At 43.5% G+C, this 16,501-nt stretch overlaps 1 protein-coding gene across 1 annotated transcript in view; it reads left to right on the plus strand.

Moving 5' to 3' along the window:
• The first annotated feature begins 6,842 nt into the window (after positions 1-6,842).
• Positions 6,843-16,501, plus strand: part of MARCHF10 (membrane associated ring-CH-type finger 10) — a 69,110-nt gene continuing 59,451 nt past the window's right edge. The window contains exons 1-2 of the mRNA XM_040436512.1: positions 6,843-6,870; positions 12,788-12,893. Coding sequence (XP_040292446.1) covers positions 12,807-12,893 — 87 coding nt within the window. The 5' untranslated portion in view covers positions 6,843-6,870; positions 12,788-12,806. The remainder of the gene's footprint in view (positions 6,871-12,787; positions 12,894-16,501) is intronic.

The following is a 16,501-nucleotide window of genomic DNA, read 5'->3' on the forward strand; positions in this document are numbered from 1 at the left end:
ATTTACGGGTCCCCGCCACAGCAGCGCGGGGACCTGATGGGCTGCCTCACCTGCCGCATGCACCTTCTATGCCGCTGTCAGCGCTGACAATAAAGCAGGGGCCAGGCTGTCAGGGACTGCCAGGGCCCAGCATTGATCGGGAGCGCACCGCTCTGGTGCCCGCCCGATCACCAAAACGTAATAGTACGTTAAAATGCAGCAAGTCACTTGCCACTATGACGTACTACTACGTCATATGTCCGGAAGGGGTTAAATAGTAAATATCTTGATATGTAAATTAGGGCTTTAGTACACTGAGGGGTGGGCTCTAGACCTTTGGTACACCTCAGCACCTCTATTTTCTATGCACCCTCCCCAGGCATCAGCGACCTCTCGCCTAGCTCTGTAGTAGTGTGCTGGTGCCACGCACAAAATTTCAGCAAAAGCAGATATACTATGCAGGGGCGTAGCTATAGGGGAAGCAGGGGAAGCGGCTGCTTTGAGGTCCGAACTCAGAAGTGACCTATCCAGGAGGAGGACTAAAAGATTTTATTGTCAGACCCCCACCAACAGTATTTTACAATGACATTATATACAGAGACAATGTAGGATGGAGCAACTGTCAGGCCTCGTCTGAGAGAATGATCTTGACTAGCCACAGGGGTGTGGGTTGTATGGGAGGAGGGGGTTGCGAAGAAGTTGCTGGGGGGGGGAGCAGTTAAAAAATTTGCTGTGGTACCCAGTCATTTCTAGTTATACCACTGGTACTATGCATGCACCAAAACTAAAACTGTGGTGCACAGGGCTTGGCGTGCTAATACAGGACCAGGTGAAAGGACAGTGATGCTTGGCACTGTCAATCAGTGATGGCCAGTTCGCAGTGTTCGCCCACGAACACATACAGGCTGCCATCTTAACTCACAAGTCCGGAGAGGCACAGGTAAGCCCTTATCTATGCCTGCGCCACGAGCAGGTCTGAAACAAATTCGGTCAACGGGAGCAGGCAGTTCCGAGAACAGCCGCCGGGGGCCTTCATCGGGCTGTTCTCGGAACTGCCTGCTCCCGGTGACCGCATTTGTTTCAGACCGGCTCACGGCGCAGGTAAGGGCTTACCTGTGCATCGCCGGACTTGTGAGTTAAGATGGCAGCCCGCATGTGTTCGTGGGCGAACACGGCAAACTGGCCATTACTGCTGTCAATCAAGGAGGGGCTTGGAAAATGGAGTAGCTGAGGTGCACCATGGGATTAGGGGCAGTGCACTGAAGCCCTATAGATAGAGGTATTGTTTTAATTATCAGGAAACAACCCTACCAGACAGTATGCCTAGTTTACTAGGGTTGATCCTGCTGGCAGGTCCTCTTTAAGTTAGGCCTCATGCACACGACCGTTGTTTTATTCCGTGTCCGTTGTTCCGTTTTTCGTGATTTTCTGCGGACCCATTCACTTTCAATGGGTCCGTTGAAAACTCTGCTAATGCACCGTTTGTCATCCGCGTCCGTGATCCGTGGTTCCAGTCCGTCAAAAAAATATAACCTGTCCTATTTTTTTCACGGAAAACGGTTCGCGGACCCATTCAAGTCAATGGGACCGTTAAAAAAACGCGGAGGCACACAAGATTGTCATCCGCGTCCGCGCATCCGTTTTTTTCCTATCATTTGCATGGCAAACTTGACTTAGACTTTTTTTTACTTTCCTTCATGGTCTGGTGATCCTCCAAAAATAAAGGAAGACACACGGAAACAAAATCGGAAACGGATCAGGGAACAACGGAACCCCATTTTGCGGAACGGAACACAACAACGGTCGTGTGCATGAGGCCTAAGGCAATTATTTTGTATGAAGCTATTTGGTAAGGCTGATCATGCTGGTTTAGTATGATCAGCATTCCCATATAGCTTGATAACGTAATACGGTATAGAATTGCAGTTACATGGTGCCAGAATGGTGGGATCCTGGACATTAGGGAAGGGTCCTCATGGGATTAAGGTCATCCCTAGGTGGTTTATGCTATCAGTTTTGGCGGGAATTTTTCCCGCCTTTTTTACTATTGCCGTGTCTGGGCAGATTGCCTGGGATGGCAACATGGTTTTGATTGGTCGCCACCATCTGGGTAGTTCTTCCCTGTGGTGGCAACCCTTATTTTATTGGCTGATATTTTAAGCCAATGGATATCTTTGTTTAGGTTGTTAAGACTCTGATTGGCTGGTCGGGTTGAGCAGGTGCGGATAAATATGTGGATGCAGGTGAAGCTGGGGTCCGTTACCTCATCTGTGAAGAAGGAAGCATCGCTGCCCCGCCCGCCCTTCCCGATAGGCTGTCGTTTTTTATTTTATTTTTATTTTATTTTATTTTTAAGCTGGGGTATGAGTTGTTTGATAAGCTGCAATTTTTGAGCTTGAGCTTGAGCTTATGGCTGAGCTCGTGCTTTTTTGTATATGAGGTCAAATGAATGTTTAAATTGAGTTGGTAATGTTAAATTATTAAGTTATAATGAGCTTGAGCTTATGGTTTTTTAGTTAAATTGAATTTTAATTGAGTTATTAATGTTAAATTATTAATTTAGTAAAAAAATATTTTCCAATCAAATTGACTGGCTTCAGTGTTTTTATTGATATAATTAGGAATATGTTAAGTGGGGGTATGACCTTTCATCCCATGAAAACGTCCTGTGTTTTTTCTCTTCGCACTAGGAATATCACATTATTTTTCAGACACTTGATATACGGTAATTAAACCTATAATAGCTGCTATACATGCATTAGTATTTCTCTGGTTATTTGCATGCACAAATAAGATATGTAATAGTGTAATGGAGCAGACACAGCCCTGGCTGTTCACTCTGTGACAGGCTGTTTGTGTGCACGGATCAGGCCAGGCCTCGTTGCTATAGAGACGATGGCTCCTTCCATGACTTCTAGCTCCCCCTACCATTGTCATGGAGACTCAGGGACGCTGTGTTTTCCTGCTGAACAAAACCTGTAGCACAGATTCATGCTGAAGAGCTGAGGGGCACACAGAGGCTACTGTAAGTGCCGGGCTGGCATATGGGTACAATGCATTGGTAATGTGGATTTTATGGTCAGGAGCTACTTACTACTTATCTAAGCATGGTGCAGTGTGTGTCTGTAATGTAGTAAAGCAATTTTATAGTAGTGTTTTATAAATCTAATCATCTGGGTTAGTAAAACTAATAGCGATGGCAATGTAGTACATGCTGGAATAGATTACTAGTTTCAATTAGGACACAAATAATGTATAATATGTATAAAGTCATGTGGATAACATGTAATAATATGAAGCGATCAATGTAGTCCATGAAAATGAATATAAAAGTGCACCAATTTATGGGAATACTGTACAGAATGATAGAAAATGATTAGGGTTCACATCACGTTTTATACCTCCTTTTGACGTATACATTACAAAAAAGATATGAAAACGCAGCACATTAGGTTCTTGTATCCTGCACAGTCCGGTAAAAAAAAAGTATACTTTTTTTTAATTTTTTTTTACAATGGAACTAAATGGTGAACGGATGCCACTGTATGGCATCAGTCTGAGGCAACCATTTAACGTATACGTTTTTTGTATACATTAAAGGATGAAAAAAAAACGTGATGTGAACCCAGCCTTCTGGAGTCCAGGCGGCACATAAAATGATAATGTCGATCATTTCTGCAATGTCTGATAAAAATATCATGGTTAATGAGAAATTATGTCACCGCTACAGGTTATTTTCCAATAGGTACAGGCTCTGTCCAGGTCTGACCTGTCCTACAAGCCCTCATTTTATAAAACAAAATCTGATCACCAGCTAGGATTTTTTTTTTTTTTCAGAGCTGCGACTAACAGGCCACAAGCTTTTAGGGCGCTGCCGCACTTTCGAGTTTTGTGATGCAGTTTCTGAAGCCAAAACCAGGAATGGATTAAAAAAAAAAAAAAAAAAAAGAGTCTCAGTATCTGTCCTTCATAATTTCTCTCCTTTTATGATCCTCCTTTTAAGATTTCAGCTTGAAAAACTGCCTCAAAAACCTTAAGGTGTGGCAGCACCTTAAGGGAAGGTTCACATGGAGTTTTTAGAGGACGTTTTGAGGCAGATTTTCCATCAGGATTTTGAGCCAAAACCAAAAAGTTCCTTCCGAATCCACTTCTGTCTTAGGGCTCATGCACATGAACGTATTTTCTTCCCGTGTACGTTCTGTTTTTTTGCGGACCTTATGCGGAACAATTCATTTCAATGGGTCCGCAAAAAAATGGAAGTTACTCCGTGTGCATTCCGTTTCGGCAAAAAAAAACATGTCCTATTATTGTCCGCATTACGGACAAGGATAGGACTGTTCTATTAGGGGCCAGCTGTTCCGTTCTGCAAAATATGGAATGCACACAACATCATCCGTATTTTTTTTGGATCCGGTCGTGTGAATGAGGCCTTAAGCTGAAAAATCTACAGGAAAATCTGCTTTAAAACCTTTTCCAAAAAACTCTGTATGAAACCTACCCTAAGGAAAGGTTCACGTGGATTTTTTTATTTTTTTTTAGGCAGATTTTCCTGCAGGTTTTGAGCCAAAGCCCAAAGTGGATCCAGCAGAAAGTAGAAGTATAAATCCTTCCTTTATATTTCCAGTTCCTTCCAAATCAATTTCTGGCTTAGGCCTCTTGCACACGAACGTTGTGCATCCGTTCCGTGCATTGGAGACCGCAATTTGCGGTCCCTAATGCACAGGCAACGACCGTGCGGCGACCGGGACGGATCGAGACCCATTCAACTTGAATGGGTCCGTGATCCGTCCGCACCGCAAAAAAATAGATCAAGTTCTATTTTTTTGCGGTGCGGAGGCATGGACAGATCCGATCCGTGCTTCCGTTCCACATCTCCGTGATTGCAGACCCAAGTAAATGGGTCCGCATCCGTGATGTGGAGTGCACACGGGCCAGTGCACGTGTATTGCGGACCCGTCGTATGTGAGCCGCAATACGGCCACAGGCACACAACGTTTGTGTGCAAGAGGCCTTAGGCTGAAAAACCTGCAGGAAAATCTGCCTCAAATTTACTGAGTATGTGTGAATCTACACTTAAAACCTGTTTAGGTGTTTTTTATGCCATTTTTTTAAAGAGGACCTTTCATCACAATAAAAAATCTAAACTAAGTATACAGACATGGAGAGCGGCGCCCAGGGATCTCCCTGCACTTACTATTATCCCTGGGCGCCGCTCCGTTCTCCCGGTATACCCTCCGGTATCTTCAGAGCCTGCTCTTGTTCTCCTGGGCCTCTCCTTCTCCCAGGCTGGAGTGCTGGCCAATCGCAGCGCTTAGCTCATAGCCAGAGAGAAGGAGACGCCCAGGAGAACAAGAGCAGGCTCCTCCCAGTTGAGCCGAAAATCTGAAGATACCGGAGCCTATACCGGGAGAACGGAGCGGCGCCCAGGGATAATAGTAAGTGCAGGGAGATCCCTGGGCGCCGCTCTCCATGTCTGTATACTTAGTTTACATTTTTTATTGTATCACAGCCAGCCATAGCTGCTGAGCTGGTGCCATGGCATAGCTTTAACTGTACAATGGCTGTCCATAAGTCCCTGGCACCAGTACCATAAATGAACACTGGTTGACAACAAGGGCTTAAAGGTATAGCAGGTTGACATATATAGCAATTATAGATGAAAATATCACCATAGGCTACTACTTTTGGAGGATTTTTTCTCTTGCTTTAGGACGATTTGGTTTCAGACTATTTCCTTCTTTAAAATTATAATCTGATCACGCTGTGCCCAGAATTGTCAGAAGTGTCCTTTTCACCTGTTAGGTTGGTATATGATGGCATACCTTTTCTCTGTATAGAAAAGTGTAGTTCACTGCACATTTCTATGCAGAGGCATTCCCCAAAAAGGGAATATCACGCAGTATACCTTTTTAAACATGGATGCCAATGGCAACATATGCGACTGTAAAAATATACACTGGTATACATTGCAGTCTACCATCAGTGGTATATATTTGGAAATTCTCCTGATGCATACTGTACATCTGACAGAAACCTTGAACAAATTATAGACGGATCCTGCCAAATATATGAAGAGACAGTATCGGAATCTTTTGTGAGCTACCATGGGACACCCTGCGCAGTACCTTCATCAAGGGATGAAGACAGAGACGGTGAAAACTATCAGGAGGAAACGGAGGGTCCATTTTATGTTTTACAGTTGTTAAGCCCAATGCATGTTGTAAGTAAGTAGGAACACTAAAATGTGTTGAATATTTTTTTTAAAAGGTACTGCGCAAGTTTTTTTTGTTCTTGATCTTCCAATGCAGATTAAGGCAGAACCAAAGACCAGAGACTGTATTGAACTTGAGTGAGTTTGCAAGAGCAGAGAAAGAAGTGGTGTAGTACTGCTAGTACTCGCCAAACAACTCCCATTGTGTGCGAGTGGAGGGACACAGAATAAAGATGACCACTTGCATAAAGTTCTAGAAACATACACTGCCTGCTATACTGAAGAAACATACCAGGGCAGTGGGGAAAACTTTTATGGCCCTGTAACTCTGTTATATAAGGAGCTCCGGGACATTGATTTGATGTGCAGTTATACTGTAGACAGAGCATTAAAGGGGTTTGCCACTGTATAACAATTTTCTCACTTTCCTATTTTATATTCTTATGATGTTACTTACAAGAGACTCTGCTTTGCTGTCTTCATGGGATGTCCCACCCCCTTGTTTCAGTACATTTTCTTTATTGACTGTGTGGCACTCCTGGAGGGAGGGCTAGGATAGTAATAGGAAACTGTCAAGAGGAAATCTTTTCTGCTGGAATGACTGCAACATATAAGCCTCATCACTGCGTCAGAGTGGAATCCTTAATTGAAGAGCAGCAAGGGGAAAATGGAAAACATAGGTGAGAATCACAGGGGGATACTCATCAGAATAGCCCATCGTAAGGTGGACATGTAATAAGGTGACCAACCCCATTAATGTGCATGTCAGGGAGAATCTTAATAAATTTGGTGCATTTTACTCCAGCGTCCTTTGGATTAAGACAGGTGTATGAAATGCTGGTCTTAGTAAATTCCCTCAAATGACTTTTTGGTTGGCAACTGTCTTATGTGTATGTCCAACTTATGTAACAAATTAAATTGTCAGGACACTGCAGTCTTAACAATATTCTTTTATGCCTAAGGATATCACACCATTATCAATTTTTTGAAAGGAAAAAATGAAAGTTCTTGTACGCAAAAGATTAACTAGTTGGTTACAAGCACCATAGTGGCTTAGTCTTTAGCACTGTTGCCTTGCAGCATATCCTGGCAGGGTTCACATCACATTTTGGGGGTCATTTATTATGAGCATCTATGCCAGTTTTTTGTGTAAAAAAGTTGCATAAACTTAGGCTTACACATCATTTTTACACCACCCTTGACACTGAGAAGTGGCAGGGGCAGTGTGGGGGTGTGCTGAGGGTGTGGCAGGGGCAGTGTGGGGGTGTGCCTAGGGTGTGGCAGGGGCAGGGCCATCAGGCCCAGTAAATTTATTTACATTTATGCCAGTAAACTGGCATAAATGAAGATTGAAATCTATTCCAGACAGGAGCTGGAGTAGATTTCAATCTAGGCGCACAGACTAGCGGAGGATGCACCTTATTTATGACTCTTTTTTTTTGAGATTATCATTCTACTTCTTCATTTGGGACAAGGTGGGAACGGATTCAATAAGTGGCCATGGGAATATGACCCTTGAACAAATCAAAGAAGATCTGGAATTGATAAGAACACACATACAGTACAGACCAAAAGTTTGGACACACCTTCTCATTCAAAGAGTTTTCTTTATTTTCATGACTATGAAAATTGTAGACTCACACTGAAGGCATCAAAACTATGAATTAACACATGTGGAATTATATACATAACAAACAAGTGTGAAACAACTGAAAATATGTCATATTCTAGGTTCTTCAAAGTAGCCACCTTTTGCTTTGATTACTGCTTTGCACACTCTTGGCATTCTCTTGATGAGCTTCAAGAGGTAGTCCCCTGAAATGGTCTTCACTTCACAGGTGTGCCCTGTAAGGTTTAATAAGTGGGATTTCTTGCCTTATAAATGGGTTTGGGACCATCAGTTGCGTTGAGGAGAAGTCAGGTGGATACACAGCTGATAGTCCTACTAAATAGACTGTTAGAATTTGTATTATGGCAAGAAAAAAGCAGCTAAGTAAAGAAAAACGAGTGGCCTTCATTGCTTTAAGAAATGAAGATCAGTCAGTCAGCCGAAAAATTGGGAAAACTTTGAAAGTAAGGGCTATTTGACCATAAAGGAGAGTGATGGGGTGCTGCGCCAGATGACCTGGCCTCCACAGTCACCGGACCTTAACCCAATCGAGATGGTTTGGGGTGAGCTGGACCGCAGAGTGAATGCAAAAGGGCCAACAAGTGCTAAGCATCTCTGGGAACTTCTCAAGACTGTTGGAAGACCATTTCAGGTGACTACCTCTTGAAGCTCATCAAGAGAATGCCAAGAGTTTGCAAAGCAGTAATCAAAGCAAAAGGTGGCTACTTTGAAGAACCTAGAATATGACATATTTTCAGTTGTTTCACACTTGTTTGTTATGTATATAATTCCACATGTGTTAATTCATAGTTTTGATGCCTTCATAGTCATGAAAATAAAGAAAACTCTTTGAATGAGAAGGTGTGTCCAAACTTTTGGTCTGTACTGTATATGTGGACGTATTGCATTATTGATTGCCCATATGGGATGGGTCTCTTCCCCTCTTTTCTTTGGAGGACTGTAGTTTTAACCTCTGACATAGAATTATTTAGGGGGAGACATACCTATACATATTAGTAGGTCACCGTCATATAGACATGATGGATGGTGACTTGTGGGTCATTTATGACCTTTAGGGGGATGGGTCATTAGTGCCACAGGTGACTGCATGAGCAAATATTTGGTTGTGGTTCTGTCCTAGTCCCTATTAGGGACCGGCCATTACCCCGACTGTCTAAAGGGATGTCTGGACACATGCAGGATCACCTCTGGCACTCGTGTCCCACAATTGACACTATATGCACTGAGCTCACCTCTGGCACTGGTGTCCCACAATTGACACTGTATGCACTTTATATTATCATGCACTGAGTTCACCTGTTTGGGTCTGTGTGTGGACCCAGCATATCATGAATTATGTAATGCCTCTGAATATGGTATTACACTTTTAAATTTCGTTATATTTATTTTTATTTTTTATTTTTCTCTTGACTCACTATGAGTCGCACTATCACTATTGTATTTCAGGTGTAAAATTATGTAATATAATTGTACAACTAAATCATGTAATGCAAGTAATAGATAGGAGATTACAGGAGGCTCTACTGTCCACAGTTCACGGGTTGGTGCTCTCTCCAAATGGCAGTACCTATTGCCAGTTATATTTGTACTACAGAAAAATGTAAAAGAGAGGAGGGCACTCAAATGACTGGGTATATAAAATTCAAAACGGAAATTCAATGCACGTATAGGGTATATAGAAGCTCAATACGGAAGCTCAATATAAGTATAGTATAGAGGATTCATTATATAAAATATCTAATACTGGATCTGTTGATTCAGTAATATATGATACACATAGTAAGAGGAATTAATAGTAAAAATAGTTCAGGATGTATTGACCTGCTTATACAGGTGATCAGTCTGTATAGCGGTGTTCCTTGAATAAAATGGGATAAAATCATGTGCACAATAAAACCATTGATGATATAAATATTATCGCTTGAATCCTGGATAAATATTTATAGTTGTATGTACTATTGGACAGTCTTACCCCTTCCGTTGTGGGTCTCAAGGGACGGTTGCAGGGGTTCTACATACACAATGTCCCGATATGTGGGCAATAGTCCGGTCCTGGGTGGCGTTGGTGCGCACGTGGTGCTCCCTCGGCGTCTCTCTCTGCTGCGGCGTCCTGGGTTCCTGGTTCCGCTTCCTGTGTTCCACGAGGTGCAGGGGATGGCGTTTCACGTGATCGGAGGAGTGGCTTTGTTGCTCCGGTCAGCTGAGTGTTTGCGTCACTGCTTTGTAGCCTTATGGAAAGTCCTCAGTTACGGATCTTTCTCTGTGAGGTATCCTTGAGTGGTTCAATTATTGTGAACCCATATGGTAAGAGACAGTATATGGGTTCACAATAATTGAACCACTCAAGGATACCTCACAGAGAAAGATCCGTAACTGAGGACTTTCCATAAGGCTACAAAGCAGTGACGCAAACACTCAGCTGACCGGAGCAACAAAGCCACTCCTCCGATCAAGTGAAACGTCATCCCCTGCACCTCGTGGAACACAGGAAGCGGAACCAGGAACCCAGGACGCCGCAGCAGAGAGAGACGCCGAGGGAGCACCATGTGCGCACTAACGCCACCCAGGACTGGACTATTGCCCACATATCGAGACATTGTGTATGTAGAACCCCTGCAACCGTCCCGTGAGACCCACAACGGAAGGGGTAAGACTGTCCAATAGTACATACAACTATAAATATTTATCCAGGATTCAAGCGATAATATTTATATCATCAATGGTTTTATTGTGCACATGATTTTATCCCATTTTATTCAAGGAACACCGCTATACAGACTGATCACCTGTATAAGCAGGTCAATACATCCTGAACTATTTTTACTATTAATTCATCTTACTATGTGTATCATATATTACTGAATCAACAGATCCAGTATTAGATATTTTATATAATAAATCCTCTATACTATACTTATATTGAGCTTCCGTATTGAGCTTCTATATACCCTATACACTATACGTGCATTGAACTTCCGTATTGAAATCATGTAATGACTGTGTAATAATAAAAAAAATTAAATCCACTGGTGATGTTTTGATTAGATATAGTAATCATGTTGATATATGCACTTTTAGATAACTTTTCAGATGGATAAATTGCATAATAAGTGCTGTTATTGCTATTCCCTCATATACTGATAGGTATGGTAATTTGGATTCTAGTACTTTCCGGCTAGTTGGCCTTATTTACTATTGTTAATTGTGGGCCTGATATGGATTATTGTTATAGAGAGGCATTGATTATGCCGTATTAGTAACCCCCGAGATGTAGCTATAGCCGCTACGCCAATATGAGTCGTTCCTCCAATGGCCAGGAGCTTGCGGGTCACATGCGTTCCACTGGGTCGCGACTCCACGCATGTGCTGCCCGGCTCCATCTCGACGTGCTCCATGACGTCACCGCGCGCTGCGCATGCGCAGTGCGGTGGTGTGGACGCGCTGGGAGATAGCGCCGTGCATCATGGTGGTGTCGCGCCCGCTCGGTTGGACCACAGGTGTCCGAAATCCAGGTACTTTACCCACTAATGTTACTTGTGTATATATACCCTGCTCTCTCATATCTTTATACCTCCTGACGAAGCCGCTGAGGTGAAACGCGTGTCGAGGTATTGCGCTTAGGGCCATTATATCTCTTCTGGGCTTGATCATGTCTTCAGGTACGTCCCGGGTCAGGTGTGTCTATTAAGACACTGTTATATACAACATCCATATTAGGCCTACGCTATTGATCAGGCCGTATATTTACCATTTGTGTTGTGCTATAGACTAGGCTGTGGATATACTATTACCATACTTGTTATATACATGCTGTCTATGGTTACCAAGGATGTAGGCTGTGGACCTCACAAACATCCTGGGAGCACTCCCTGATATAATTATATCACGTTACATTACCTCTTACTGGGGTGCTGTATACTCTGTATTATCCTTGTAGTACATAAATTGGGAGTTTGTGAGACACAGCATTTGACCTAGTACCCGGTAAGTGCTTACTAGCCTTGTGGGGATACATGCCCTTCGCTTCTCTGTATACTTTTTTCCATTCTGCCTTTTTTTCTACATATTTTAATATATAATAAAGTTGATACGATTTTGGATATATTATCTCCACTGGCTCTTTCGTTAAGACATTATTTATGACTAAGTGCATCCTCCGGCAGCATGGGGATATCAAAGACAAGCGTAAAATTACCCCCTTTGTCTAAAGTGTCCATTAGCCAGCCAAATTTGCAGTTTTATCTAAAAAATGTCAAAAAAATTTTAATAGCTGTCAACGGTAGACATAGACAACTGCATATGACTATCAGTGAAACAATAGTGAAATGATGTGAATCTACCCTTAGAAAACAACATAGGCAGTACCTAGAAATATGGGGGAATTTTTCAAGCCCTGCACTCCAGAATTTTGTCTTAAAAAAAAAACACAAGTAGGGGCTTTAAGACTTTTTGAGGCTTTTTGAGCACTTAGATTTACAGCACCACCTACAGATTTGGAATCGAAATTTGATCAGAATTTCAGAGTAGATCACGTTTGTGAGCAATTTATGTAAGTCACAGGCATCTCTCAGGCATACTTTTACTGAAATAGGTGCAACCACATTGCACCGGCAATACATTTATTTTTACTGTGCACCATTTTCATAAATTTGACATGGGAGCACACAGCAACTCCAATCTAAAAAGTAACCTCCAATACACCTACAAATGATAACACCCCCTTCCCCACTGAGTTTGTAGGTCTGCATAGATTTTCTGCTATGCTCAAAAAACATATTGCATCCCAACATAGTAAACCTAGCAGGCTTTGGACTGGGCTCTATATGCAGCATATGATTGCAATATGCGTCCCTAATGCAGAAGATTTGACACTATTTTAGTACAATGAAAAATGTACAAAAGAAGAGATGGTCATGGTTCAAGTTCATAAGTGAGTGAAAACAGAATTTTTCATTTTGTACTGACAGGTGGAAATTACAACCAGTGATGGATAAGAACTGGGACAGACATAGATCCCTTGTCAATGGACATCATATGAAGGATGTGCAACAACAGATGGATTCAGAGTATAAGGTAAGGTCCTGTTTATGTATCACACCATATTCTCCCTAAGGCTACTTTCAGACTCGCGTTTGGTGCGAATCCGTCTTGTATCTGCAAAGACGGATCCGCACCAATAATGCAAACGCTTGTATCCGTTCATAACGGATCCGTTTGCATTATTCATTCAAAAAAATGTCTAAAACAAAACGGATCCGTCTTGACTTACATTGAAAGTCAATGGGGGACGGACCAGTTTTCAATTGCACCATATGCAGTAAGCCGGATTGGACTAATGCACACTGGCGTAACAATATGCACTGACTGGGACAGGTGTAAATGATAAGAGTTTTGTTCGTGACGCTAATTGCAGTGTGCGCAGGTTACAGTCTCAGGGCCCTTTAAGCTGTTGCAACTCACGTACCAGGTTAGGAATGCCAGAGTGGGGTAATGTCTCTGTGTAGTAGTAGGTATAGTGTCAACGGTGTCTCCTACCTGGGTACGGCTGGACTCCTGGATCCTGGCTCACTTGCAATAAATGAGTGTGTTGCTAGTAGGATTAATTGAGGAACTTGGTAGTAATGAATGAGATCCAGACTTGAAATATAATTCAACTTGTCTTTACTGGTTGCAGCAGTAATCCATATGAGATACAGCAATAGTCTTGGGTCCCAGCAGGTATTGGTAATGTATGGCAGGGATCAATATCTCTTCTGCTTCTATCATCTGCCTGCAGCTCTCTTGCAGGATTAGTCGTCTGCTTATGGCTCTGTAATATGTGGCAGGAATTTGTATCTTCTGCTCTGTCTATCTTCTGCTGTGTATGGGACTGACTAGCTGAGGAGGACTTTGGCTTCTCCTGGTCTCTGGATAGTACTCACTGTTAGCTCACAGGGGATGGCTCTTCATGGAGATCTGGAGGTGCTGCTTGCTTGTCAACCAGCTGAGGCTGACGGCTCAGACTGGGCAGGAAGATCTTTGGTCTCAGCCAAGACACAATCCTGGGTTGGGATCCCTAAAACTGGGAGCTCCTACCAGCACAGCCTTCCCCTAGCCGGGGTGGCTGGCACACTCACTTTAACTTCCTTCCCTCCCCATGAGGCAGGACATGGGCCAGCCCACTCTGCTCAAAGAGGGGGGAGCTAAACTGGAATAAACTATTCCAGTCTAGATATGCTAAACTGTTACTAAGGCCCTGCTGACACATTGCTGACACCTGCTGGTGTACATGGAAATTGCAGCAAGTACATGCAACAGGCTTAGAAAATGCACATTAGTGAGGAATATTATGTAAAATCACATTAGATGACAAGGCACATGTTACCAACAAATAGTAGCGGGGTAAAAGAGTTTAGTAACATAACTCTGGGATGTTACATTCCCCCTTACTTCGAGTTAAGCCGCCCTCGGCTTATGCTTAGGAGGGAGAGAAATCAGCTCTGGGGTACCCAATAAAGTACAAAGTGCTGCATGAATTACATATAAGACATACATAGACAAACATGAAACGGCTATCCCCAGGTTCCTGCCCGCTAGAGTAAGGTGTCCAACACACAGTTTCCTTCTCTTGGTATAACCAGTGAACCAAATACTGCACTAAGCAAACATTACTGACTGACTTTGAAATGTTCTGGCCACAAACACCAAAGAAAGCATGGGGGTGTCTTTACTCTATAGTCCCGCCATTGTGTAATGGAATGCCCACAAATGAAAGGGTGGCTTTATCCTGTATTCCCTTTCCTGCACCAAAGCCTGAGAAATTTGGCTTAAAGCACAATCACTATGGTGACTAAAGGGTAGCTAAATTGTGGCTCTAAGGTTTGAGGCACCATACCTTAGGCAAAGGCTCAGAAGGGGGGGGGGGTATTTATCGTCTCCATGCACTTCTGGCAAGGTCACAGGAGGAGGGTATGATAATCCCATGAAACTCCTGGAAATAAGACACCTCAGGATGCGAGCAATCCTGAACATTAAACGAACGGGAAGGAGTGGTCTATGACTTCTAACGATTCCCGAAGCAGCGGGGTTACCCGTGTAGTTACTAGACCTGCCTGGACTTACCACTTGGTCCTACCCTGGGTACCCGGGATATATAAATCCAGGTGTAGGCCATTAGTATTAAGTGTCCGTATAAAGGCCGTTTCGTATAAAGAGAGGAGAGAGCATGAGCTGTAAAATAAGGCATACTGAGTAAGTTGCTACATTTTTGGTTAAGTGCAATGTTAAGTGCAATTGTCACAAATAGTGCAGAAATTCACATTGCGGCACCTAGGAAAGAATACACACAATGGGCATGTTATCTTGAACATTACATAAAATGTAAACTGGTACAATTAGTGCAAAAATATTGAATAGGAAATCACAAAGAGCTCAAGTATACGTTTGAGTTATTTCTTTGGGTGCAAGCTTTTATGTTGCAGTAAACATTTTTATAATAAAAGTAGTGCAATTTTATTAATGCAATAGAACGCTCAAATAAAGCTTGAGTCCTTCTTGTTGAAGTAGAATCCTCTGGAAACAAGAAAAGTCAATTGTAATCCACAGGGATAAAATTTTATTGTAATCCAAACAAGGTAGTGGGTGATTTGCATAATGGGTAGTTTTCCTTACAGGAAAGTCTGGAAATCTTCCTCCTGGATCCCATGTGCTCTCAGCAGCTGAGCTGTAATTCCTGCAGAAGCTTCATCTGCAATCTGCTGGTGGCTTTCTGTGGCAGAACTTGGAATTGCAGGATCACCTTTCTCTGGAAAATCCTCTGTAAGCCTTGGCTTTTTCCTGGCAGGTGACAGGTTCTCAGGACAGCAATAAAGGATAGACCCTTGGTCTTTCATAGAAAGAAGCTCTGGATTCTGTGGTGGTTCCGGAGTACATGGAGCAGTATCAGTGGATTCCTCCTTATCCTCACACACATCAGGGCAGTGCTCCTGTTTGATGGGTTCAGACTGTACAGTAACAGTAGTAGTAATACGCCCAGAGATTTCTGTAGCGGCAGTGATAATAGCCACAGACTGGCTCTTCTCTGGCTCTGCTACTCCAGTAGTCAGGGGCAACTGTGGTAAAATCCGCCTGGCAGATGGCCTGCTGCTGCCTACAGGAGGGACTGGGAGCCTTTTTCGCTGTTGTTTCAGCGGTTGAAAGTCTCTAGGGGCAATGACAATGTCCACAGGGCAGTCCTTCTCTGACTCTATTATGGCAGTGGTTATAGGTATGATGTAGGTGGCTGCAGCTGCTGTGATAGAGCTCCACTGACCTCTTGTGGGATTTCCTGGTACTGCCTTGGTAGTGAGGCTGGTGATCTCTAGCGAGACCTCCAGGTAAAAGTGGCTTGGCCTGGGGCTCTCTCTTCTGGGCGGCGGAGTGGGAGCTCCGGCCGCCTTCGCCGCACCAGCATGTGTGCGTGGTGGAGCTGGCTTGGGTCTACCAGGGGTATCAGAGTCCACTGGGCATGATGCAGGGGCAACTTCGGACCAGGCCTGGGCCTCAGGGAGCGCATCTGCTCCTACCTGATGTTGCGGCCGGGTGGCCGGTTCCGATGCCTCCTGGTGGTGCTCCGCGAAAGGTGACGTCATCGTGGCTGTCTCCGAAGCTGTAGATGCCGTCGGCGATGCAGGTATGTTCGGGGCCTGGGCAGCTTGGCTGGC

The sequence above is a fragment of the Bufo bufo genome, chromosome 6 (genome assembly GCF_905171765.1).
Source record: "Bufo bufo chromosome 6, aBufBuf1.1, whole genome shotgun sequence".
NCBI lineage: Eukaryota > Metazoa > Chordata > Amphibia > Anura > Bufonidae > Bufo > Bufo bufo.